The sequence below is a fragment of the Mugil cephalus genome, chromosome 9, assembly GCF_022458985.1.
Source record: "Mugil cephalus isolate CIBA_MC_2020 chromosome 9, CIBA_Mcephalus_1.1, whole genome shotgun sequence".
NCBI classification, from domain to species: Eukaryota; Metazoa; Chordata; class Actinopteri; order Mugiliformes; family Mugilidae; genus Mugil; species Mugil cephalus.
This window is the reverse complement of record NC_061778.1, coordinates 3,135,318-3,162,642: the sequence shown is the minus strand read 5'-3', so window position 1 is coordinate 3,162,642 and position 27,325 is coordinate 3,135,318. Positions and strand designations below refer to the sequence as shown.

The 27,325-nt window shown below is 40.7% G+C and overlaps 1 protein-coding gene across 4 annotated transcripts in view; it reads left to right on the top strand.

The window, feature by feature from the left end:
* The window catches only part of LOC125013406 (spectrin beta chain, non-erythrocytic 4-like), an 88,137-nt gene that overhangs the window by 21,488 nt on the left and 39,324 nt on the right, over positions 1–27,325 (top strand). For all 4 annotated transcript variants that reach the window (XM_047594050.1, XM_047594051.1, XM_047594054.1 and 1 more), the window contains 18 exons: positions 195–307; positions 403–590; positions 1,078–1,195; positions 1,301–1,459; positions 2,868–3,170; positions 3,301–3,451; positions 4,708–4,844; positions 5,942–6,091; positions 7,639–8,007; positions 8,092–8,306; positions 8,389–8,526; positions 11,855–12,095; positions 12,198–12,356; positions 12,969–13,099; positions 13,187–13,412; positions 16,980–17,182; positions 18,829–18,919; positions 25,285–25,431. In XM_047594050.1, the coding sequence (XP_047450006.1) occupies positions 195–307; positions 403–590; positions 1,078–1,195; positions 1,301–1,459; positions 2,868–3,170; positions 3,301–3,451; positions 4,708–4,844; positions 5,942–6,091; positions 7,639–8,007; positions 8,092–8,306; positions 8,389–8,526; positions 11,855–12,095; positions 12,198–12,356; positions 12,969–13,099; positions 13,187–13,412; positions 16,980–17,182; positions 18,829–18,919; positions 25,285–25,431 (3,239 nt within the window). The remainder of the gene's footprint in view (positions 1–194; positions 308–402; positions 591–1,077; positions 1,196–1,300; positions 1,460–2,867; positions 3,171–3,300; positions 3,452–4,707; positions 4,845–5,941; positions 6,092–7,638; positions 8,008–8,091; positions 8,307–8,388; positions 8,527–11,854; positions 12,096–12,197; positions 12,357–12,968; positions 13,100–13,186; positions 13,413–16,979; positions 17,183–18,828; positions 18,920–25,284; positions 25,432–27,325) is intronic.

The following is a 27,325-nucleotide window of genomic DNA, read 5'->3' as shown; positions in this document are numbered from 1 at the left end:
AATATCCATAGTGATGCATAAAAAGGTGAGACAAACAAACAAAGTTCTTTTTGTTACTTATTCTTTATTATTTTGCTCCCCTTTCATGTCAGTAAGGGTTATTTCATCACACAATATACTTGTATTTACATTATATTCTGTTATTTGTTATTCAACTTAATCTTATATGATAATTTCTCTGCTGTCTGTTTCAGATGTGAACACAGAGAACCCAGATGAAAAGTCCATCATTACATACGTGGTCTCCTATTACCACTACTTCTCCAAGATGAAGGCTCTTATTGTGGAGGGGAAGAGGGTTGGCAAGGTAACAAATACGCTCTTCAATTATGCATGGAGAGACACTGCATCAGCATGATAAAAGCTTACAGCCCTTAAAAATCATCTGTCAATTTTTCTCAGGTGCTAGAGAACTGTGTGGAGTCAGAGAAGATCATCAACCGCTACGAGGCTCTGGCGTCGGAGCTGCTGGAGTGGATAGAGAAGACCATCGCCGTCATCAGCAACCAGAAGTTCGCCAACTCGCTAACGGGAGTTCAGCAGCAGCTGCAGGCCTTCACCACCTACTGCACTATAGAGAAGCCCATCAAGTACGTTTGGTGGATTTTCTCAGTTTGCATGCAGTGTTTTCTAGAGCTACAGTCATGTGTGCCAGAAGTTTGCTTATCTAAAATGTACGTGCACATAGATGTGGTGATACTGAGGCTACAAATGCACACACACATGATTTTTTGACATATCTGTGGATTTTATATTTAAGACTGTTTTTTAAATAAAAGACAGCAGCAGCGGAGGGACGTCCAGGCGAGTGATGAGTGATTAATAGCCCTCAGAGACGTCAGAGTAGCGGGGAGGTCACCGCCAGACCGAGCTGTCAGCAAACATTCATGCTGTTTGAGAGTCCTTGACCAACCCTGACCAACTTTGCATCTGCAGCTTCAGTGTTCGACCTTAGTTTTTTCTTTGAACAAAGTTAGAAGAACTTTTTTTTTTTTTTTTTTAGCGTGTACTGTACTGGAGAGTGCTGTTGAAAGTTTTATGATGCGGGGATCAGTGACGGAACTGTTACTCCCTCAGGTTCCAGGAGAAGGGGAATCTCGAGGTTCTTCTCTTCACCATCCAAAGCAAACTCAGAGCCAATAACCAGAAACCCTACGTGCCTCATGACGGGAAGCTCATCTCAGACATTAACAAGGTCATGCACCCAGCAGCTGTGTTGTTGTTATTTTAAATACATTAAATTTCATCTTTGCTCCTTTACATTACAGCCATTAAACTAATTTTAATTACTTTTGCCCAGGCCTGGGAGAGGCTGGAGAAGGCGGAGCATGAGAGAGGCGTGGCTCTGCGTAAGGAGCTGATTCGTCAGGAGAAGCTGGAGCTGTTAGCTCAGCGCTTCGACCACAAAACCACCATGAGGCAAGCGTGGCTCAACGAGAACCAGAGGCTTGTATCGCAGGTGTGTGTGAATGCATCCACTACTTAAACCCGTAAAAACCCCAGAATAAGCTAATGCACTTATCTATGACTGCTTGAAAAAGGAGATGCAACTTTTATTAGTTAGTTTTAGAAATTCTATTAAGGTGAAACATGGCAGCAAAAAGACTGTTTTTTCACCCACCACACATTTATGGGGTTCATTTCACTACATTTTGTCTGTGTTGTGCCTCTAGTTTACTCCTTAACTGGTTAAAGGCTAAAGCTTTCTACTGTGAGCCTCATCTCTACCCTGACATATGAGGTGACGTTGTAAAGCTCTCTATCTCCTGCAGAAGTCTGTCGGGTCCAAATATGGTCGTATCCTTTGTATTAGCAACGAATCATGAAAGTAGAAAGACCAGTCTTAAGCTTAACTCAAACTCTCATTGGTTGGTGTCAATTTCTGACAACATGATTGGTTCAAAAGTGTCACGTGACCAGATATTCTGCTGGTCTGTGTTTATCTGCCACATTTAAAAATGCTGTGAAGTCTTCTCTAAGGAGAAAATTACAGCTCAAATTAGCAAGAAAAGTCAAAAAAAGACATATGAAGGAGAAGAGAGGGGAAGTCAGACTCATTTAAGTTCATTGGTAAAAGGAGACGGAGGTGGAGATGATCAGCAATGGATCATCATTCACGCTTCACACTTGAATGAACTTATTGAAAATTAAATCTGATATTTTGATTTTATATATATTGATATAATTATATATGTTTGGAAGAATTTGATTAGATTTGATTTTGGTACATAGTGGTTTCTAAAAAAATATATATCTTTTTTTTTAATGTAAAACATCAAAGGCTGTTTTCCCAAAATAATTTTTTCTGCTACTCTGCAAGGCCAGAAATCTCCACTTTAGTAGCACTTGCACACACCAAGCTTATTCCTAACTACATTCTGCAGGTATTCACAGAGGTTATTTTTCATAGCCGGATTTATATAACATTTTACTCCTAAAAACATGCCAAAAAATTATTTTCCCTGTGTAAATACCTGGAAATCTAACATGTTAACAAAATGAAACAAGAATTTTGAACCTCACTTTAGCCATTATTCAGATTTCTGTTCTGGAAATATATGCAAATTAGTGTATATTTAAGTAGATGACTCCTCATTTGCATATTTAAATAAAAATTCACAGAAAACAGAAATACAAAAATTACTGTATTTATGTGAGTAATCAACTGGAGACGTTTCATGGCGATATCTATTAGTTAAAAATGTTACCCTGTTCACCTGTAGTGCCTCACTGTAAAAGTTTTATGTGAACTCAAATGTTCTCGTACACACATCGTCCTTACCGTCATAGTTTCTCTGTTTAATTCTCATCAGTTGTGTCGTCTTTATCATTCTTGACTGTGTTTCCGCCTCTTCCTCTGCTTTCAGGACAACTTTGGCTACGACCTACCAGCAGTCGAGGCGGCGATGAAGAAACACGAGGCCATCGAGGCGGACATCGCCTCGTACGAAGAGCGAATCGGCGTGGTCGTTGAGCTCGCCGGAGAGATGGAGACGGAGGGCTACTACGACATCCGACGCATCTTGGCTCGTAAGGAGAACATCCTGGGCCAGTGGAGTCTGCTGAAGGTGCTGGTGGCTGGGAGGAGGACCCGGCTGGAGAAGAATCTGGCCCTGCAGAAGACTTTCCAGGACATGGTGTACATGATCGACTGGATGGAAGACACACAGGTACTGAGAGAGAATAAGACACCATATATGTGAAGAATGTGGACTCAAAGCAAAAAGGCAGAGAAGAAGTTTGTGAGCTCGTTTTTCATTTATGATGTCCATCGTTTCTCGTACCTTTGCTTCTTGCCAGGTCCAGCTGCTGTCAAAGGACTTCGGGAAGCATCTCCTGGAGGTGGACGACCTGCTGCAGAAACACAGTCTGCAGGAAGCCGATATCACTGTGCAGGCTGAGAGAGTCGAGACGCTCAACACTGCTGCACTCAAATTCACCACAATAGAGGGTACACAGCCACACACACTTTGTGTGTTTTATATCTATCGAGGATAATGTGATACTAAGAGTCTTAACTAAGTTTCAGTCTTTGTCGAGTTATTTGTTATGGTCTGTAGCGCACGGTGTTCACATTAAGAGTCGATAGGATTATAATCGAGAGGGAGCAGTTGTTTCTGAACGTTTACCGGCTGCTTTTTATCCGTCATAACAATGATACATTATTGATTTAATTAAGTCAACCAAAGATGTGTTTAACCTTGACATAACAGGAATATTGATTTTTAGAACTTGATATCAGTAAAGTGATCTGCTCTGTGTATCGCTGTGTGTTTAGTTACACAAGAGCTGTTCCTGCTGGGGTTTTGCTCCTTTTTATTTTATTTTGCCAGGTTAGTCCCATTGAGATCAATGATCCCATTTTCAAGGGAGACCTGACCAAAACATCAACAGCAATAAAAAGATGCAGACGGGACATGACACAACAAATACATTAGAAGTAATATGAATCCAGTACCAGTGATAACATTAAAACACCTACAGACACTAACATGTACAGCTTAATGGAGCTACGCTGGAAATTTTGACTTTCTAAATACAGTCCTCGTCCTAGTTTACATGCAACGGAGAAAATCGAATAACTGGCGGGAGCATGTCCTCCTCCTCCACACTAGGTGGCGATATGTGTCTTTAGAGCGGATTGTTACGGCCCCCTTTCCAGTTGACCTAATACGTCATATAATAAACAAGAGTTGTTCTTGTGTCAGACCGGCATTTCAAACAACAACCCGATGGATAATAGTTGAGCTTTTTTAATCTTGTACGTAATGTGTGCGCTACTTATGGTGCTATCCCTCGGACGGTTCTTCTACCAGCTCTGTTTACTTCTTCTTCTGCGACCTGCTTTCTTGGATAGTTTTGTTCTGGGGTCATACGCCAACGCAGCAGTTGTGGAGCATGTACACACATGTTGTCTAGTTAAAGTCCAATTAAAGCGAATACATGCTGGAATAAATCAATTTCCAATCTCATTATCTGGGTGTCTTAATCGGATAAAACAAACTCCTGACGTATTTACATGCACTTGAGTTGTCCAGTTAAAGTCAGATTAAGGCAATAATTCATTTTTTTCACATGCATGTAAACGTACTGACTGACAAACACCAACTAGTGTATTTATCATTGAGTTTCTAAGAACTTTAAAATCAGGCAGCGGGATAAGGCTCCCAATATTCATGTTCACTGAGCTCATTTTTCGTCTTCCAGGTTACCAACCATGTGACCCGCAGGTGATCTGTAACCGTGTCAACCATGTGTCTTCCTGTCTGGAGGAGCTGAAACAGCTGGCGGCCAAAAGACGAGCTGAACTCGAGGAGTCGAGACAACTGTGGGCCTTTTTTCAGGTAGGATGGGCTGAGAGTTCAAAGCGCTGTTTTGTCACTTCAGTTATTCCTTGCAAGTTGAGAGGCAAGTGTGTTTATTTGGTGTTGCTTGTTGAAAGCGCTCTGACGGCTGTGAATGGCTTTTTAATGTCACGATTCCCAGAGCATATTTTTGTTGTGGCAACCGAGCCTTTCGTCAGGGGACTTGTGCCTTTTGAGACGGTGCGACAACACAATACACTGGTTTTGGTTCTGTTTAAGCACAACCCAGCTCTTAGAAAGACATGTTAAGACGTCCAACTCACTCTTCGACATCAGCTTTAACCCTTATGCCCTCCTCAAATTTACCACCCTCTGGAGACCTTTGTGGCAAAACTGTACACGCATAAAGAAACTGACATAAAATCCTCATGCATAAATATTTTTTTCTACTTTTTTTTCACAAATCACTTAAACAACTTCAGATCTGCTCAAAACTACCAAAATTTCAATAATTTTCAGGATTCTAACCCTTTAAATGACAGTCTAATGATTCAAAGTATTTCATTTTTTTTTTTTACAAAAAAAAGCAAAAACTGAATTATTTTACATATAATAAACATTAGGATGATGGGACTTTGGCGGTAATTAGAATCTTGGATATGTCAAAGATTAGTAATACATTTGATTTACGTTAGTGTTTTTTATGTAGTGTCAGATACTCCCTCTGGACACCTTTGTGGCCAAAGATGCCCCATTGACTTCTATTATAACTACATTTTTAATCTGACTATCATCCCAGTATAAAACCATGCATTCTGTGATGTTAGCATTTCATTTAGAAGAAAAGTAGTGGTATATGACATTTTTACTGTATTTGATCAGAGTGTAGGTCAATGCATGGAAATTCTTGTAAATTTCCCATTTATATAAAGTGTGTGTATGTGTGCATGTTCAGTAGTGGCACTTTTTATAAAATGTTCTGAGTCTGAGTCTTTTTTTTTTATACTTAAATACTGTATTTCAGAGAGAACGCATTTTTCTTTGATGCTTTGTTAAACACGTTAGGTTAATGGGTGTTATCTTATTTAAATAGCTGTTCTAAAACTTGTTTTCCTGTTTGTTTGTTCCCTCGTCAGGAGCTGGAGGAGTCGGAGGCCTGGATCAGAGAGAAAAGCTCCATCCTCGGAGCTCAGGGTTATGGGAAGGACCTGAGCAGTGTGCTGAGGTTACTACAGAAACACAAGACTCTGGCCGGGGAACTGCTGGCTCACCGCTCACTGCTGCAGGTGTGTGTTTTTATTTTTTATTTCTCTGCACCTGGTGTTTCTGTTCTGAACTTCCTGTACTTCAGTGAATACAGAGCATCCCTCACAGAAAATGTTTTCTTGATAAAAGTTTTAAATAGTGTGAATGCAGCTTTTTGTCAAGAAATACAGTGTATGTGGTTGTTTTTGAAACAGTTTAAGTTAAAAATAATCAAAAACTACTCATTTTGTAACTGATTCCTTTCAGATTTGATTTCATGGATCTGGATGGATCATCAGATGTTATTTTTCTGTTTTATAAACTCAAACCTGTTTTCGTCCAGTATTATCATGTAACTGTGGCCTCCCCTCGTTAGTGCAGTGACGCCAGCCAGGAACATGTATTGTGTATTATTATGTATGTGTTATTGCATTGATTGACTTGCGGTGATATTTTGCAGCGTTGTTGTGCAGCACTGTTGATATAGACAGTACCAGTGACGGGCCGAGCATTTTCCACCTAGGCCTTCAATGCCCTCCAGCTTTATGCAACCACTATATACAACACAACCCCCCCACTGCAGCCACAGCTGCACTGAAGCTTTGCACCAGAGTCACATCCAGCAGAAGCATCAATGTCGACCCAATAAAATGGCAAAAAAGATGCATAAAAGATGTAAATATAATTCATTTTATTCACCATTAAGAAACAGTTTTCCTCTGAGCCTGTGAGACAGGGCTACTGCTCTGAAAGTGGATGACAAATCCTTTTCTGTAATTGCCCGACTTTTCTTAATGATGTCCAGCTTTTCTTGAAAAGTCCGTCTTGAAAATGGCTTTGACTGTAAATCCTCAACCAAATCCATTTCTTCTCCTCTTTTAGCCATTGTGGGTCAACAAAACAGCTATTAAATCACTATATTTTTGCTTATCCACCTCACAACAGATGCGGTTTGCTAGCTCTGGCTAACCTAGCTCCCTCTCTGACTATCCAATCAGAGGGTCTGAATACACTGATGTAACTGTGCATCGGGCCCTGGTGTCCTCAACTCAAAATCTGATCGGTTAACGCAACAGTCTCATCAACACTTATTTTATACTGCAGGACTTGCAGAACTGATTCCGAAGGCCTCCATGCAGATTTCTTTGACCCTAGCAACAAAGGAATGCTGAAATGTGATTGGATAAAACCCTTTTATATGAAAATACACATTTGGATCAGCACAACCAGGAGAAAAACCATGAAAGGAAGCAAACAGAACATTTAGAATTATGTAATTCAGGGAAAATATAATTAACTGATATATAGTCACTAGACAGTTAATCTGATGCACTAGTGAAAATTGCTGTATTCTAATATAAGTGCTGCATGAATGTTATGGTATTCAGCATCTTCTAACATGATCTTCCAGTTGAATCACTGCATTTCTGATGCTGTTTCAACATCAAATGAACATTGGCACAATCAGGAAGAAGGATTTTGTGCATTACAACAAATTTTTACTCGTGCTCCTAATGTTTTGTTGATTAGTAGTTGATATCTGAAAGTTCCGAAGCCCTTGAAAATGTTGAGCACACTTCTCCTCCAGAACACCATGAAGCGAGGGAAGCAGATTCTGAGCGAGAAGAGCTTCGGCACAGCGGGGATCCAGGAGCGCATCATGGAGGTTAAAGGCGAGTGGAAGAGTCTGGAGGACCAGGCTGCGCAACGTCTCGGCCACCTGCAGGAGGCACTCAACTTCTTCCAGTTCTCCACGGAGATGGATGACCTGGTGGCCTGGCTGCAGGACGCCTACCGCCTGGTCTCCAGCGAAGACTTCGGGCACGACGAGTACTCCACTCAGTCCCTGCTGAAGAAACACAGAGGGGTCAGCGAGGCGGTGGACAAGCATCGCCTGCATGTGGTGGCGCTGCGAAAACACATGGTGGCGCTGCCCCTGCAATACCGTGAACAGGAGGTGGGTAGAGACATGAGAATCTAAAAGCACAAAGATGTTCAAGTTTCTCAGTGTTTGGTGTATTTGCGCCTCTCCTTCTTGCAGGAGGTGCAGATGCGCATGGGAGAGGTGGAGCAGCTGTACACGGAGGTCGCTGAGGTGGCTGTGCTCAGGCAGCAGTGGCTTCACGACGCCCTCGCCGTCTACCGCATGTTCAGCGAAGTCAACGCCTGCGAACTGTGGATCGATGAGAAGGAGCAGTGGCTGGACAAGATGGAGATCCCTGAGAAACTGGAGGACGTGGAGGTGGTGGCCCACAGGTGAGGGAGCGGGGGAAGGGATGAGGCAGAATCGCCGCTGAGAAGTTATGCTTCAAGTCTGTCTTCATTGCCCTTGTTTTAGGTTTGAGAGCCTGGACCAGGAGATGAACAGCCTGATGGGAAGGATCCTGGACGTTAATCAGATAGTTCAGCAGCTGCTGGATGGAGGTCATCCATCTTCTACGGAGGTCAGAGGTTGTCAGGACCACCTCAACTCCAGGTACTGAAAAAACTTCTACAGTTACCACCAGTGCTGCCACCAGCTTTATGAAGCACAGACAGAGCGGTGCTTCTACTACTAGAAGGATAAATACTGCATATACTAATAACCAGTTACCTTGAAAAAGTAATCCGACTACGAATTACTGATTACTTGATTTTAAAAGTAACTAAGTCATTTTTACGAGTTACTTTATTCATTACATTCAGCAGCTGACGTCTGAACTTAGAAATGACTGCCGGTTTTGCCAATACTCACTTTATTGGAAGTGCATTTTTAACAGCTTTAACTTAAAATACATATTTTTATTTGTTCCAGTAGTTTAATCTAACACGTTGCTATTTCCACACCAGTAATCAGATTAAAGTTACGCATCTGTAAATGGAGGGAGGAGACAGATGAGTGTTTTCTAGCTGGAAATACTGCCACTGTTTAGAGTTTGTGTCCGCTCTGTGCTGGAGAAAGAAAGTCCTGTCTAGCTTCAAAAACACAACATGGAATTTAAAGAAAGAGCTGCACCTAATGCAGGAGGTTCCCCCCCACCACACAAACAACAAAAGCTGGACGTTGGTGCAAAACCAGTAAGTGGGGGAAGAGTTGTAGAAGTTGGTCAGGCAGTATGTTGTAGAGGATTTTTTAAGTTAAAACTGTTAAAAATGCAATAAAAATGCAATATGCAGTATTTTAAAGCAAATGAATGTGTATGTAACTAATAAAGTACTTATAATCTAACTTAGTTACTTTTAAAATCAAGTAATCAGTAAAGTAACCACGTTACCTTTGAACGGAGTAATCAGTAATCGTATTACTATTTCAAGGTAACCATGGCGACACTGCTCCCTGAGATGCAAGAGGAAATCAAAAATTTATCTCAGGAAAATGGGAAAAATAGCAACGCAAGTAATTTTAATCTGATTACACACTCGTTACTGGAAAAAGTGGTCAGATTAGACTAATGTTTTACTGGCATCACTGCTAATAACATAACAGGACACTGTAAAACGCAACATTTGTCTCGTCAATCGCCATCTTGATAAAATGTTCAGCTCCTGTCTGAGCGTTATCATCTTCCTACATTATTATATCAGTGCAGAGCAGCTGGTGTCTCATATCGCTGCACCAGTCCCTCCCTCTGCTTCAGACATGTTTGTTGATATTAAAGTCTGACCAGGTGCTCTGGGTTTCTGCTTTCCTCTCATATTCATTGACCGCCGCTACGTCTGGCAGCGGAGTCCATGACAGACGACCGTCCCTGAGTCTTGTGACCTTGGCACAGAGCGTCTGTCTCAGGGTGACCATCTGCACCGGCTTCCTCAGTGGAGACGAGCTTGTTCCACGATTTAAAAGAACAAACAAAAAAATGATCATTTATCTCTATTTATCACCTGCTCTGGTATTAATTATTTCAATTTTGTTCTGGTTATAGTAGAATGTAATATTAGATTGGGTCAAACACGAATAGACTCCACTGGAACAAATTCATCACACTAGTGTAAATGTCACATAGTGAATCACATCGTTATAAAATCCCATTGATTTCTGTTTTTAACAGCAATTAACAGCAATTAAGATGAATAAAATAACACTTGGGTTTGGGAGTTGATATAAAAAAGCTACTGTTGCCATAGTTTTAAGATATGACTAGATTCATTATGACTCTGTCTTTGTGATTGATCTTTTGATTAATAATCCAATAATAATCTGTAGCTCTGAGGTCAGTGTCACGGAGCTGAACGCTCTGTCTGCCTCCTAGTGACCATCTCACCATTACCTCATTACAGTCACAGCGTCCTGCGTTTGTGTACGTCTGTGTGTGTGTGTGTGTGTGTGTGTGTAGAGTGTGTAGGTCTTGGCTGAATGAGCGTTACATTGAGACCTGCTGGTCTGGAGGAGATTCAGGAGAACATATTGTATGACGGTGTGATGAGCAGACCAGGTCCGGGTTCCTGTCAGGTCATAGAGGAAGTCTCAAAAAACAAATTTACAATTAGTGACGTATCGTTACCTGTGTTACTTTTGGCTTTACATATGTAGCTTTTCCAAACTAGCATTACAAGCAGGGTTCCTACACAAGTATGTAAAGTATTTGATTTTATAAATTTACAGGTCTGGAAAAGTGTGGAAAATGAAAACTAGTGTATGGAAAAATATGACTTAATTTAGTGTCTTGTTAATCAGTATTTGAAAACGTATTTAATGTTAAAGAAAGCCAGTGAGACCAAGTCTGTTATAACGTCAGGTAGTTCAGCTGTTCATGTGCAACTAATAATACTTTTACTAACAATTTTAAAATGACCTAGCTATAATCCTGTAGAAATTATATGATGATCTAACAGCATATGTATTTAGAATTCCATCATTTATTTAATTGTTACACTATTTACTCAAATGCCATGAATTACATTTTTTTTTAATTGAGAAGTCTGGAAATTACCTTGTACAAGTTATATTGGTGCGTTCCAGTTACAGAAGTCAGAAAACAAGATGGTTGCATCCATGAAAGCCGTCGCCTCGTCCCAGTATCAGTTGGTGGAAACTTGGTGTGTTCAACATTTTAATTTTTTGAGTGCAGAGTGAAATTAAAAGTTAAAAGTGATATTAACTAATATTATTATTATAATGTTAAGCTAAATTTATGTTGTACAAATTGTAAATGGAGCAGAAAACTTGAACTTTCACTAGAATTATTCACAGTGATGAAATCTACAAGACGAGGCAGACATTTATAAAAATATTCAAAAGTTTTAATTGTTTAATTTAAATGTAGAAAAAAATACACTATTAAACCCAGTTTGCCACGATGGTGTTTCACACTATTTTGGTTTTTACCAGGCTGTTGTTTTTAGCCGTTGTTAGCGCGACATGTGCTTGTAGTTCCTATATAAACACATGAAAAACTTAAATTACACTTTAACAGCATTTGACTGTATGTATGTGGAAAAATCCTGTCTGTATAACGATTTAATGCAACAAAAAATAATCAGAAGAGCTAATAAACGGGATATTACAGGAGTTTCTAATCACTGTTTACACACGGGGGCGGCCATCTTGGAAACTCAACTTGGGGGTAGTGAGGATTCTATGACTTTCTGAGTAGAAAATCCAACTTTAAGTTAAAAATTCCAACTTTGAACTGGTAAATTCTGACTTCTAAATACAAATGAAATGCACCATAAGGCCTGAGGCTGTTTGAGTGAATTTCATAGAGTAATTCTTGACTAAAGATGTACATTTCTCCTTAACAGTACCATACTCTCCTTCTCCCTCCCTCCCTCCGTCCATCTCAAGCTAAGCGTTCAGTATTTGTCTCCCTGTCACACTGCACCAGGTGGAACAGCATCGTGGAGCTGGTGGAACTGAAGAAAGATCAGCTGGACTCGATGCTGCGCCTGCAGAACTACCTGCTGGAGTGCGCCGAGATCAAGTCCCAGATCCAGGACAAGAGAAAAGCCATAGACGCCACCCAGTACGTCAGCAGTGATTTGGGAGGAGTCCTCGCTGTGCAGCGACGTCTCTCCACCATGGAGGGAGCCCTGTCTGTCCTGGAGCCCAAGCTCCTACATCTACAGGTAGAATGCGTCAGAAAGTCACTGTTTTTGAGTTTAAGGAATCACAGATAAATGCAAAAATTGTTGAGCTGACTTTAAATATTACGCAACGTGGTGCTGCAGGAAGAGGCTGAACATCTGGCCACCGCTCACCCGGGTCGGGCCATAGATGTTCTGGTGTCGTTCGATGGCATCAGTGTGGAGTGGGAGGAGCTGAAACGGACCCTGCAGGGATGTGAGGACTCGCTGATGGTGGCGAGCAGACTGCAGAGCTTCATACAGGTAGAAAGCCACGACGCTCTTTGCACCACTTTCAATTTCAACTTAAAAGAAAGAAACCATTTTCCACTGACGTCAACCTCCAGGTCTGAGTGATGAATCCTCTAAGTGCAAAAAGCTGCAGTTCATTGAGTGGCCACTTGAGGCTCCAAAAGGGAGCAAATCCCCATAGACCCCCATGTTAAAAAGACCAACTTTACAGCGTTATTAAACATGTTTACAGTCTTAGTAGTTTATTTCACTATTCATGACAACTGTACAGGGGTGATTATTTTTCTAACTTATTCATTTATTTTTTATTAGGGTTTAAAATTCTGCATAATTAAGGGCTTTGAGTGACAGGTGGTAGCCGGGTAAAAGGGAAAGAGTTGAAAGTAAATACAGTCAATGTTTTCCACACACAAAACTGTGAATATTTTATTAATTGGATGTTATAATCATCTAAAATTTTCTTGATAAATTATTCAGTCTGTAGAGCAGAGTGCTGACAAACAAAATAATTGATGCGATGTGTGGAAGTGAAAGTCACTAGTTGATCATTAATTCAAAGAATGGTTTGCTTTTTGTTCTTCTCACTCTGTTATTATCTTCCCTTTCTTGCCTTTGTCTTTTTAGGATCTGGACTCGTTCCTCACCTGGTTGGTCCAGACGCAGACGGCCGCTGCCTCCGACCAACTTCCCAACAACCTGGAGGAGGCAGAGAAACTCATCAACAAGCACGCTGCTCTGAAGGAGGAGATCGGACGGTAGGCGAAAAGAAAAGCTTTTAAAAAAGAAGCTGTTTTATCTGATGTCTTAATAACTGGACCGTGTCTCTGTTGTTGCTCACGCAGGTATGAAGAGGACTACGAGCGCCTCCAGGCCATGAACGAGCTGCTGGAGTCGGAGGAGGCTCCTCTTCCTCAGGCCGCTCTGCAGCAGTGGCTCCAGAAGCTCGACGTCGGCTGGAACAAGCTGCTGGAAATGTGGGAAAGCAGGAGGGAAGTTCTGGTCCAGGCTCACATCTTTCATCTGTTCCTGCGCGACGTCAAACAGGCCGAGTCCTTCCTTAACAACCAGGTGAGAGACAGAGAAAAGGAGCTTCTCTGGACAACTTGTGTGTATTCAAGTGTTAACACTTTGCTTTAAATGTTTTCAATGGGAAATCTGCTTAACCAAAGCAACTGTTTTGTGCAACATTTTTATGTTGCTTTTGTGCAGCTTTTAGTTGGAGTCAAATCCTCTCTGCCATGTTTATGTTTTCCTTGTCATGTTTTCCTTTTTCCTGATCGATGCAGATTAGATGGTGATATATTTACTGTATGTGACGGACAAAATCAGGGAAAAAAAAGTATGATGCTCAGATAGTGGATCTGAAGTATATATAATATAAAATAAATACCGTACTTTGGCTCGGCAGTGTCACCAAAAATGTATATCACGGTATGTTACGGTATTTTTTTTATGCATTATCACTTGTTCACAACATTTTCTACTGGTTTATAGAGGAATTAATGCAGCAGATTGACGAAGGATGGACTATTTTAATGTGATGATGAGTAAATATTGTAGAATAATCCCACACTAGTAGGAAAACAGGTTTGCATTGATGGCCCTGTGTTAACTCTGCATGGTAACGTCGAAATCTGGATAAAAAAGATAATAAAAATAATTAAATGTTAACAAGATAAAATAAAGAAACAGTGATATATATATTTACTTATTTTGACTTATTTATTCATGTTTAAACATATTTAAACTTCTATGTCTGTAATGTCAATAGCAGCGTGACCAGCTACCGTAATAACTGTAGTCTGCGTGCAACATATTTTTTCTCATTCATAAAAAGCTAAAATTGGAGACATTTTCTGGGACAGCTATAGCCGGGGGACAGGTCATCCAAAACAGGGACTGTCCCCAGAAATTGGGGACATCTGGTCACTCTAAAAAAAAAAAAAAAAAAAAACAATCAAACAACCAACACGCACCATGCGTGTTTAAAAGTGCTACATTGAAAATGGTCCGGCCTGAAACAGTGTCTCATGGCATTTTGTTCCAAATGCTGTGTAATCAGATACATCGGTATGATGGTATATTAAAAATTCATATCATAACGGACAAAACCACCCAGCCCTATGCTGTATATATAGTATGTTAAACTCTTTATCGATCTCCTACACAGCTTAGACACTAAGACCTGATATCAGGTTGGAAAAAGAACTTTCATGGTGATGAATCTCCCCCTGCCTCTGTCCTTTGCTCAGTTCACATGACGGTCTCAGCGTTCAGGATCACTTTAACACATCGCATTAATATCACAGCATCTGCAGGAACACTATCTCTTGTGAAACGAGCTTAATGAGGCCTTGTGACTGCAGCAGAGTGTCAACTGGAGACTAGACTGGGCGTTGGCTTACAGCTCTGCCAACAAGAGAACGAACGGCGGAGAGTGTGTTTGTGTCAGCAAGCGTCTCATTGCAGTGCGTGTGCAGGAGCTCTTTTTGGCTGCAGCTTCTAGTGAATCTACATCTACGGTACATTGTGGCTTCTTGGTGAAGTGTGGGAGGAAAAGCTGTTGTTTTAGTTGACTTGACAACATATGATGGTATTTTTTTGTGAACTATTTTTATTGAAAGTTTACAACAACATGGTCCCTTTCCACCCTCCACCCACCCTCTGACCTGGCAGCACCTATATGCAGAGTTCCTTCGTTCACAACCCAAGTAATCGAGTTTTTATCTGTGTTGCTGCACTTAACAATATCTCGAAGTGTCTTGCACTGTTAATCTGTGCAGTAGACAACTCAGGTAATATAATGTCATGAAAGTAAATTAACCATTTCCTCATGCTGAAGTTAATGTGGTGGTAACCACCTTTGCACCAAGAGTTTTTTGTCATGTGCAAAGTGCATTTTTGCACAAATTACTGTGCAAGTTAATGGGTTTACAAAGATCACTCCTTGAAACTGAACTTATTTAAACATTATAATAAATTTTGTGAAATTAACAAAACATACAGATGCAATTATTACATGCAAAGTAGTAGCTTGAATTTTAAGAGCATTATAATTGAAGTGTAAAGTAAACACATTTACATTTACACAACATTTTCACTTATGGGGGTTGATTTAAAACTCAGAAAACAGGACATTTGTGGAAATATGTTTCACTCTTTAAAGTAGGTGTGGATATTGTCAGTAGTTTAACATGAAATGGCTCAAAGTATTTCGTGAGGAACACATAAAAGCAGACCTGTGGATTTTTTTTGTAGAGCAAAAAAATGGAAAAATCTAAATTTGCACGAAACACCAGGTTTGAAAATACATTTATGCTATATAAGAAGTAAAGTGTAGCCACAAAAATGAATGTTTTTTGACAGTACGCCCGTCAGAACTTAGGTGGCATGAGTCTATTAGGTGTTTCTTGTTTCATCTAATCAGCTTTTCTGATCGTCCATTATAGAAGTCGCAGATTAAACTATTTAGGCGGAATATCAGTCGAAAGCAATCGATGCCTGATTGATTGGAGCGTCCTTACATCTCAGTATCACCTGCAGAGAAGTTGTTGTTTTTTTTTTCTAATCTGAAATGTCAGAGGCAGAGCTGACCCGGGCCTCGTCTCTTTGGGTTTGCTAGCCCTGGGGGGGGGGGTTGCATTTCTTCTCCAATAACTATCAAAGATGCTCCAGGCCATTGATCTCTGTCTGCTTCTCCTTGTTGTTTCTTTCTGCCTCAGTTTAATTTGCTGCCCGGAAACCAGGCACATTTTTAATGCTATGAATTACCTGAGCAATTTGTAAACACGAATATTTTCAGCTCAGCTTTTAATGCTTAACCCTGCAAACCCTGCATGCACTGCAAACTCAGTATTTTGATGACAAATTAAGCATTTTATTGTCTACTACTACTATTACGATGCCAGTCTAAGGGTTAAATCACCTTGGAACAAATTAAACGTCTAAGTAGAATCTGTCTCCACTTAGCGTAGCATTAGCTTCTCGATCAAGTTAGCCCAGCATTAGCTTAATGTTCAGGTTAGCCTAGCATTAGCTTAATGTTCAGGTTAGCTTAGCATTGCAGCTGACTACAAGGTGGATTTATTGAATGACTTAGCAGTTAGTAGCAGTGTTAACATGACCTTTGACCTTTAAAGAATAGAAATAAAAATCAGTTTTCTCTGTTTGTTTTTTTTTTATCTCGTCTTTTGTTTTGATTCAGATTCATATAGAGCATTAAGTATTTTACTGGAAAGGAACAGCTGCGAAGTAGGAGCAGATATTTCAGGTCCTCAGGAGAGTTTTTCTTGCAATTAGCTTAAGATTCTGGGCTCAGTTAGCTGAGCTAGCTTTTTAAAAATCTAACTTGATAAGATGAAAAGCTTAAGTTATGATGAAGAAGTGATCCACAGGTAAAGTATCTCTGATCTAATCTAATTTAAATCTTAATGCAACTAATAATTGATTAATCTGCCCTCTTTTTGTTTTGGAATTATTGAATACAAATGCAATTTCCAAGCTGATGGCTTCAAGTTGTTTTGTCCACTCATTCATCAAAAATCTTCTCTGTCCTTTGATCTTTTGAGTCTCTCTATCTTTATATTATATACTTCACGCTATCAGTTCCTGAACCATGAAGTCTTGTTCCTCCAGGAGTCGGCCCTCGCTCACGTGGAGCTGCCCACCACCGTGGAAACAGTGGAAGCGGCCATAAAGAAACACAAGGACTTCACCACCACCATGGAGCTGAACCTGCACAGGATCAAAGCTGTGATCGAGGCCGGAGAAAGTCTCATCAGCCAGAGCAACATCTACTCCGAGCGCATCCGGGAGCGAATCGACACCCTCGCCAACAGGTAAGACATGAAAACAGTGAAAGGAAGGGAGGAAGAAAAGAAGTTAGAGGCCCCATAACTTAGACATTTTACAAATTTAAAGTTCTTTAAATGCACATTAACATGAATCTAGCATATTTTAGTAAAGGGATAAATGGAGGCAGAAGATGTTTCTTTCAATGATTCAATGATTTCACACAGAGGGCGACACTAGACCTGTCAATCTAAGCCTCCTGTACACAATAGGCCCCGCCCCCTATCACTGCTGAGCCAATCAGAGGCCACATATTACACGCTTACACTACCAGGTTTCCCGCAATTGGCCGAGAGCCTATTCAGTCCCCAGGTGAAATCTAGACGCTTGCTGCAGTATTAGCAGAAGAGAAGCTAACAATTTAATTTTCTTTGTCTTTTACTTTCATGTATATAGTTATAGTTATATGTTGTTTATGTCAGGTATCTTTATTTTTACGGTAGTTGCACGGCCGTCCTATTGTTGCACATTTGAAATTAAAATATTTGAGCTGCGTATTATTTGAATAGCTTAATATTTAATACAAAAATGCAAAGTGATAATAATGTGTATTTAAATGCACTAGGCTGAATTTAATATAGTAGGTTTGGGGTCTCTGCTTAGTCTCTCATCTTTTTGGGGGTTCTTGGCCTGAAAATGACCCCTGCCTTAACTAATTAAAAGCAACGGCTTAAAAACCAACACGTGCGTCATCTGGGATTTAATAATATTCTAAATCTGTGAATTTCTAAAATTTAGACCTATTGGACTGATGCATATCTTTAATAAATGGTTTTAAATGACAGCGCTCAGTAGTTTTCCTTATTAAATTAAACAAAAAAAATTAAATCCATCCACATTTTTCAGGCTTTCTCGTAGAGCTGTACTCTTCAATTTTAGCTGCGCAGCTGTCCACACTCAACGCAACACAATAAAAGAATAAATAAAAGAAAAGAGACTCACAAGTTCACAAATGAACAAAAGACAGAGTACAGAGCCTCGTCTGTTTGGTCCGGATCCGACGCCCGACCATGAAATCTGTTTGATAGCTGCAGTGGTGGAGTGTGTTTTGGGTCGGGGGGGTTGTTGTATATATATATGTGTGTGTGTGTGTGTGTGTGTGACTATGAAATTAAGAGAACCATATGTTTTTTTAGATTTAATTTACATGAATTAAGGCGGTGCACATTTATTTTTCAGCCACTGGGGACAGATAAATGAGCACAGTCATTCTAATGGATGACGTTCTGGTTCTGTGATCTGTCATTTCTATAACATTTATTCAGGTTGTCCCGGATAAACTAAGAATATCTGGTTTCGTAGACCATATATGTGCTCTTCAGTTCTCTCTGTTAGTGAGTCAATGTTCAATTTTAGCTTTGATGTGTTATGTTCTCAGCCCGGCTGCAGATGAATCACTGTATTATGATGATGGTCACTGTGTAACTACACTTACCAAACAAAATCAAATGTTGAATCATGATGCAGAATTTAGTTTCCTATGGTTACGTGTTAACAGTTTTCTTACGTACAGAAAGCTGCAGCCGTTAAAGCGACACCGTCAAAACATATTCAGGCTCAGCTTGTAAAGATAAACATGCGTGTTCATTTTTATTTATTAGCAGACTGAGTCTAAACCTTGTCGCTCTCTTAGGGGAAACCAGAACAGGGAGCTGGCTCAGCAGTGGCTGGAAAAGCTCAACGACCAGTGGGAACTTCAGAGGTTTCTGCAGGACTGTCATGAGGTAGGAGACTAAAGTTGGATTTATGCGTCTACACTCACAGCCTCACTGCCTCACTCCACAGAAGGGTAACTTCACATCTTAGTGCCACACAAAATGCATTTTCTCATCCTCGTCTAACAGGTGAACAGACGAGCTCAGATAATTCTACCACTCACCGACTATTCAAACGTCTCAACTTTAACGTGAGACGCTCAGTTTCAAACTCCACTGATGAAGCGCACAAAGAGTCTTAACTGACACTAGCTGACAAATAAAGTATTAGTGGTGTAACCACGAGCACGAGTATAAATGCTTGCTATGGCGTTTAAAAATGTCAACATGCATACATCAAGTTTTAATGTCTGTACCCGGCCGAACCTTAGGCAGATTCAAAGGGACTTATTCTTCATTACCGACTCTTTCATTATTGTTCTGGAGGTTTCAGGCTGGATTTCAGACCAGATTTTGTTTATCTTGTGACTGTTTGTATTGTTATCGTTGAATAAAACTGAACTGAATTGAACTAAATTGAACACTAACAGTAGTCAGGTCTCATGAAGAAGTGAATTACAAAAATAAGTAAAATAGATAGATAGATAGATAGATAGATAGATAGATAGATAGATAGACAGATAGACAGATAGATAGATAGATAGATAGATAGATAGATAGATAGATAGATAGATAGATAGACAGATAGATAGATAGATAGATAGATAGATAGATAGATAGATAGATAGATAGATAGATACTGTAGATAGATAGACAGATAGATAGATAGATAGATAGACAGATAGACAGATAGATAGATAGATAGATAGATAGATAGATAGATAGATAGATAGATAGTTGGGTCATTATCTTGCTGTAGGATGAAGCTCTGACCATCTATACCAGAGGAAACTGATGCTGGTCTGAAACTTTATGTCTGTGGATATGAAAACAGGCATTGTTTGTTGTAAATACTGAGTGCATGTAGTATGTAGAGAGTACATGTTTGAGTTTATTATATCAGCTTATTCTCTGCTCTTCATACTCCCTCTGCTGTGTGCTGTACTGTACTGCCTCAGTGACTCTGTGAGCGCTGTGCGAGAACATGTCAGCAGTTTTTCCACGGTGAATGGATATTTTTGGTTGAAATATGGTCCGCCCCTTCCTTTCCCCTTATGTGGCGCTGCACAGTGCTTCACCTCTGCTCCCTCCTGCAGTGTTTGCTGCTCTCTCTCTCTCTCTCTGTCTCTGCAGAGTCACTGTCTTATTTCTGGGCAGAAAAAAAAAAAAAAAAAAAAAAAAATCTTGTTTAGTTTCAGCAACTTTCTCTCTTTGGCTCTCGTGAATAATTCAGCAGCACACTTCCTCATCACTTATTCAGAGGAGGAACACTAATTCATGTGTACATGGGAGTGTGTGTATGTGTGTGTGTGTGAATGTGCGTCAGCCACATATCTGTCCGAGTAGTCGCATGTCTGCTTAAATACACTATGCATGAGGAGTCTTCCTGTGTATGTCGGTGGATGAGTGACACTGCGTCAGTCTGTAAGAACCTGAGCTGTCAGGGTGTGTTCCTCTGGTAATTAAAGCCAGGCTGCATCCTCCTGATTCCTCCTGCTCACTCTCTATCAAAGTCACATTTTTTTTTTCTTTCACACAAAATAATCATGGCTGCTCTCATCAAGTAAAGTGTGTGTGTGCAGCGAGACATCGGTTTGTCCCAGTGGCTGGTTTGAAGTGCAGGAACATTTATGTTTATGTTGCACTAGAAAGCTTCACTTGATTTTTATGGAACATAAAACGTTACAGTTGTGACATACTCCTTACTATGGTGAAACACAACAACATTACAGAATATGCAACAACATTACAGAAAACACAACAACATTACAGAATATAGAACGAGAAAACACTTTGTTACAGAAAACACGACATTACAGAATACACAAGAAAACACAACAACATTACAGAATATACAACAAGAAAACACAACAATGTTACAGAAAACACAACATTAGAGAAAACACGACATTACAGAAAACACAACAACATTACAGAATACATGACGACATTACAGAATAGACAACGAGAAAACACGACATTACAGAATACACAAGAAAACACAACAACATTACAGAATACACAACAAGAAAGCACAACGACATTACAGAATACACAAGAAAGTACAACAACATTACAGAATATACAACGAGAAAACACAACAACGTTACAGAAAACACAACATTAGAGAAAACACGACATTACAGAAAACACAACATTACAGACGAATACGCAACGACATTACAGAATATAGAATGAAAAATCACGATGTTACAGAAATCACAAGAAAACACAACAACATTACAGAATACACAACAAGAAAGCACAACGACATTACAGAATACACAAGAAAGTACAACAACATTACAGAATATACAACGAGAAAACACAACAACGTTACAGAAAACACAACATTAGAGAAAACACGACATTACAGAAAACACAACATTACAGAATATGCAACGATATTACAGAAAACACAACAACATTACAGAATACGCAACGACATTACAGAATATAGAATGAAAAATCACGATGTTACAGAAAACACAAGAAAACACAACAACATTACAGAATACACAACAAGAAAGCACAACGACATTACAGAATACACAACATTACCGACAACATTACATTACAGGAAACACGACATTTCAGAAAACAAAACAACATTACAGAAAACACCACAACATTAAAGAAAACACAACGACATTTCAGAAAACACAATGACATGACAGAAAACACGACATGTGAGGAAACACAGCAACGTTTCACAAAACACAATGAAATTACAGAAAACACAACATTTCACAAGACATAACGACATTTCAGAAAACGCAACGACATTACAGAAAACACAAAATAAAATAAAATATAAGCTGATGTGATTTGTTGTTTCGTTGCCAGTCAAGAAATGACTCTTTGTGAATGGTCAGCAATGGTACATCGTTGTGTTTTGACCTTCAGGGCCACCGTACCTCACTCTACAAAGATGCTGCAGTTCAGATTAAAACTAAAAATATGTTTTGTGTTGTGGACACTGTAACCTCTCTGGTTAATGATGAAGTTAAAAAAAAACACACATAAACCTTTATTTTACGCGTTATTTTGTCTCGAGGCCAAAAGGGAACTGAAGAAATGAGCTCACGCTGTAACTTCTTACCCAGATTCACCTCCTGGTTCGTTTCAGAAAAGAAGAGCAGGTGTATGCCCGCGGGCTAAACTGCTAAATACAGTGTGTGTGTAGAGTATATAGATAGAACTGACACATTCTAAGTCTTTCTGTGTAAATATCCTCTAGTCGTCTGGTGCTTTTTCTTCCGTCATGTAGGCTAATATACGCTCACCCTCCAGCTCATTAGTAACACCTCACTAGTATCGAGGTAGACCTGCATTAATCTGCTAGATCTGCATTAATTCTTTGTGGCATAGTTTCAGCAAGATGGTGGAAATATTCCTTAGGGAGATTAGCGCATGTTGACATGATCGTTTCATGCAGTTGCTGCTGAATTTGTTGTGAGGACCCCCAGGAAGACTAGCGACCATTTGGTGGAAGCTAAAGAGGATCTGAATAAAGAATAAAGAATAAAGAAAATAGTTCATGAATTCTTCGAATAGCAGATTACTTTCTACAAAGTGTCACGCAACTGTGGATTTTCAATTTTCTCGAATCTATGTTTGTTTGAAGTCTGGAGCATAGGTCTTCAACATGGGGTTTAGTGGAGGCACTGCAGGAGCAGTTTCTTTAAATACACATTGACATGAATCAAACATATTTTAGTGAAGAGCACCTCCTGTACACAGTAGGCCCCGCCCCTATCACTGATGAGCCAATCACAAGGCCACATATTACACACTGACTCTGTACGGTTCCCTGCAATTGGCCGAGAGTCTATTCACTTCCTAGGTGATATGCACGCTGCAGTATTAGCCTAAGAGAAGCTAACAGTGCATGATACATATAGGCTGTTTATGTTTATGGCAGTAAAACAAATTCACATTTGAACCTGTGTATTATTTGAACGGCTTAGTATTGAATGCAAAATGCTAATAATAATGTGTATTTATAAATAGCACTAGTTAAATATAGAACACGTGTAGTAGGTGGGGGGTCCCTACTTAATCTCTCCATCAGTTTGGTCCTGGTTCTCTCTGGTCTAGAGACGACGTGGTGACGACGTCTGACGACGTCACGATGACTGTAAGACTGAGGGGAGGGCTCTTTTTTTTCTGTTCCTCTTTTCATCCTCCACCCTTCGATTCCTTTTCATCCTTCCCCCAGTGCTCTCCCACACTCTCCTCCTCCTCCTCTCCTCCTCCTCAATTCATTTACAGTCTCATGGGGGGGGATCAGACTGTGACCCTCTGTGACCTCTGCAGTCGTGAAGCCTCTGTGCCGTCGTCACTGTACGAGTGCGCACATTGTTGTCTGCCTCTGCATGTGTGTGTGTCTGTGTGTGTGTGAATGTTTACTCACGTTGGCCGGTGTGTCCTTAACCTCTCTGTACAGTGTGTGACAGTGTGCGATAGTGTGCGATAGCTCTGCGAAGAGGAAACAAACAAACGGAGGGGGTTTTTTATCTGAAACGTAGCCTCGATGCGTGAAAGAAAAAAGAGGAGCGGTAAATCTATCACACTACAGATACACCGTTGAGGATAAATCACCATCCCCGTCCGGTCCTTGTCCGCCACACTCTTCCTTCCACACTGTTTCCACTGCTTTACCACTGCAGCAGCGTCAGGGAAGCTGGAGACAGAGAGTACAGCTGCAGAGAGGAAGAGAGGGATGAGAGAGAAGGAGGGGGGGGAGTGTGTGTGTGTTTGTGTGTTGGAGTGGGAGGGGAAAGATAAAACAAAAGCAGCTGTAGACGAGTCGTGAGCTTTCTCTTCTCTTAGACCGGCGTTCTTCTTTTCCACGTCTGTTAAAAGACACATAATAATAAATGAATGAATAAAAAAGAATCTTCTGCCTTTGAGTCTCGATCCGTCCTCCTGCTCTGACACGGTTTTAAAGAAGCCCACCTCCCCCATCCTCCTCCAGCTCAGCATCATTAGCCGTGACCGGTGAGCCTGGAGGCGTTGCCTGCACCCCCTCCCAAAAAAAAAATAAATAAAAAAAAAATCACAATCCCAGGGTTTTGCTCCTCCTCCTCCTCCTCCTCCTCCTCCTCCTCCTCCACTCTGCCTCTCCTCCAACCAGCCGTCTCCATCACTTGCTAAGCGCTGAAGGTGTGGGGCAGGGGAGGGGGTGGCTGTGCACCGGCTGGGCTGCCTGCCATTTTATTGTTTTGGGGAGGAGGTTTTTTTTTTTTCTTCTTCTTCTTCTTCTTCTTCTTCTCTCATTCTTCTTTTCCTCTCGGCCGTCACTACTGATACGCCCCCGCCCCTCCTCTTTCTCCCGGTTGAGCGTACAGCGAGTCCTCGGCAACACGGCAAGAAGAGCTCAGCCTCAGCTGGAAGTCTCCCGTCTGTCTCTTTCCCCCTCCCGTGTTGTTATTATTTACCCTCCCGCCCGGCGTTTTTCCCTCTCACCTCCGCTCCGCCGCCTTTTTTTCCACTCAGCTCTTAACAAGGATCTTCTCCTTTTTTCGCTCCGCTTGTCATTTCTCTGCGGTGAAGAGCATCTTTTCTTGCATGTGTGTGACGGCACACCAGCGAGGATGCGGATACCAGCGGCTGCCTGCAGCTGCCACAACCCCGTGGGCTGTTCCCGTTGAACGCTGCCGGTAAACAGATTATTTCCCTGTACAGTTGGGTTATGAGAGAGAGGGGAAGGAGGTGCAGGTGGAAGTGTTGCATGCAGGTAAGAGGGTGCTTGAAGGAGGAGGGACGCTGATGCTGACCTGAATATGTTTTCTCACTTTGTGTTTTACCTCGTGCAGAATGTGCAGAATGTGCAGGTTTTTACTCTGTGATGGAGAGTGGAGCGGTGTGTGGGTGTGTGTTGACGCTGTGGACCCTGTGATCTGTTATGTTGTGTTGTGTGCACATGTGAATTCCAGCCGCCATGCTTGTTGGTACACGTGTGTGTTCCTACATGCGCCTGTGATGCGTCATTAAATATTAATGTTTGTGTGTTTGACCTTGTGTTTCCCACTGTACGCTGTACAGTAGGTCTGCAGTGCACTCTAGTTTTAAGCTAATTAAAACATACATATGTGAATTATGATAATATAGTGTCAGTCTCAATTTTAGGAACTTGACTCAGTTTCATCGTGCACTTTTTTGTTTGTGCAGATATCAGGTGTATCTAGATTCTCAGGACAACAACAAACAGTTTCTAGTGTGAATCCAGTATTGACACTTTTTCCCCTCTCCGCCTCTCTCTCGTCCAGCTGGGGGACTGGGTGTATGAGAAGATGCTGATGGCGAGGGACAGCAGCAGAGACGAGACCCAGAAGCTTCATAAGAAATGGCTGAAGCACCAGGCCTTCATGGCCGAGTTGGCCCAGAACAAGGAATGGCTGGACAAGATTGAAAAGGTGAGTGCTGCTGGCCCTGCAAACTTCTCCTGCGATGCAGAAGTGTGCATGTAGTGACTTGTTTTTAAGTCCAGGCTGAAAGGATAGAGGCAGGACATGTTGGATTGGATTTTATATGGACTGACTGACTGATGCACTAGAGAAATCCTACATTAGCTCGTAGCATTGACAAATTTAATCCATGTCCAGACAGACTATCATTATTAAAGCTTTGTTTGCATTGGTGCTGAGTCTAAAGATCAAGTACTTTAAGAATGACAAATGATGTTATTATGTTGAATCCTGCTGGCATATATCAGACATTAGATTCCATTTAGCTTATTGTGCTAATGGAGAGCAAAATTAAACAATCTGATATGTTCACTGGCTTTGGAAAGAAAAAACATAGCTGAATATTTAGATTTATATATATTTTGTCAAAGAGAAGCGCTGCCTATAAACAAATTATTTGCTGTACAGTTGGGTTATGGAGAGAGGGGAAGGAGGAGCAGGTGGAAATATTGCACACAGGTAAGAGGGTGTTTAAAGACGAGGGAGCTGATGCTAACCTGAATATTTTGGCTCTCTGCTCTCCATTGTTCCAATGAGTTTAAAGATCAAGTACTTTAGCAAAGACAAATTAAAGAACAAATGGAGTAACACATGTTATTATGTTGAATCCTGCTGGCATATACTGTACGTTAGATGCTATTTAGCTTATTGTGCTACTGGAGAATTAAACAACCTGATATGTTCACTGGATTTGGAAAGAAAAAACATAGCTGAATATTTAGATTTATTTATATCGTCCTAAAGAGAAAAGTCATCCTTTATGATCTTTCTCCTGCAAACGCTGCCTGCACAGCCTTTCACAACCCAATGTCAAACTGAGTCCTATTAAGCGCCCAAGTGCTGAACTTATTCGATCAAAGCATAACAAAGACATTAAAGAGAGGTTTCAAATAAAGAAGGGAGCGCTGTAATCCTGCTCCGTGTCATGTCTGAAGCTGCAGTCGACACAGATGTAATTGGGTTAGCCAGCGGTTCCCTGGCTGCACGTCTCAGTTGCTCAAGGTTGTCTTTAGGCTGTTGTGTTCACACCTCTGATTGGCTGCAGGGACATGAGTCTGGATGTGTGTCATCATTGCTGATGAGTACAACTATACTTCGCTGCCACATTTCTGCAGTCGTCTCAATCACGTGTCTTAGGATTTATTATCCTTTATGTTGTGTTGTGTCAAGGTTAATCCCTCTAGTTGATAAATGTCACGGTCTCCAATTATCACGAGCATTAATTCGATTTTTAATTTTAGTAGAAAATATGTGAAAGATGATCCGAGTTCTGCCACTTATTGTTCAAATGCCTAAGAAGCTAAAACAAGCTAACTGCTACCAAAGCTAAACTCTTGAAGTTTCTTCGTGTTCAGCCTTCACACTGATTCAATAAGAAAAATTAGATATTGCGCTTGATGACCCTTCAGAGGATTCGTGATTAACAGTGAGACGCTGGAGTTTTGACGGGACACATGGGCGCTGACGGACCCATATGGGCTGTTTGTCAAAAAATCAAACGTGTGACTGTTTGGTTAGCAGGCTGTGATTCTATCTGATGGGAGTCTATGGTATAAACAAATCATGGCCGTGCATCTGTTCAGAGGAAATCCAAAGAGAAACTTTATTTCTAGTGAAGCGACGCTACATTTATTATCATAAATCTCATACTGGACAGGGAGGAAAATGAGCTGATACAAGTTTCCCCCCATACATTTAAATTTCTTTAAATACACGTTAACATGAATCCAATATATTTTATCTTTCATTCAGCGAAACAGGAGCTGTCAGTTTATATAGCGTCCATTTCAACAGCCACTGTGGTGTTATCTCTGTTCTTACTGTAAAATGACACGGCGAGAAT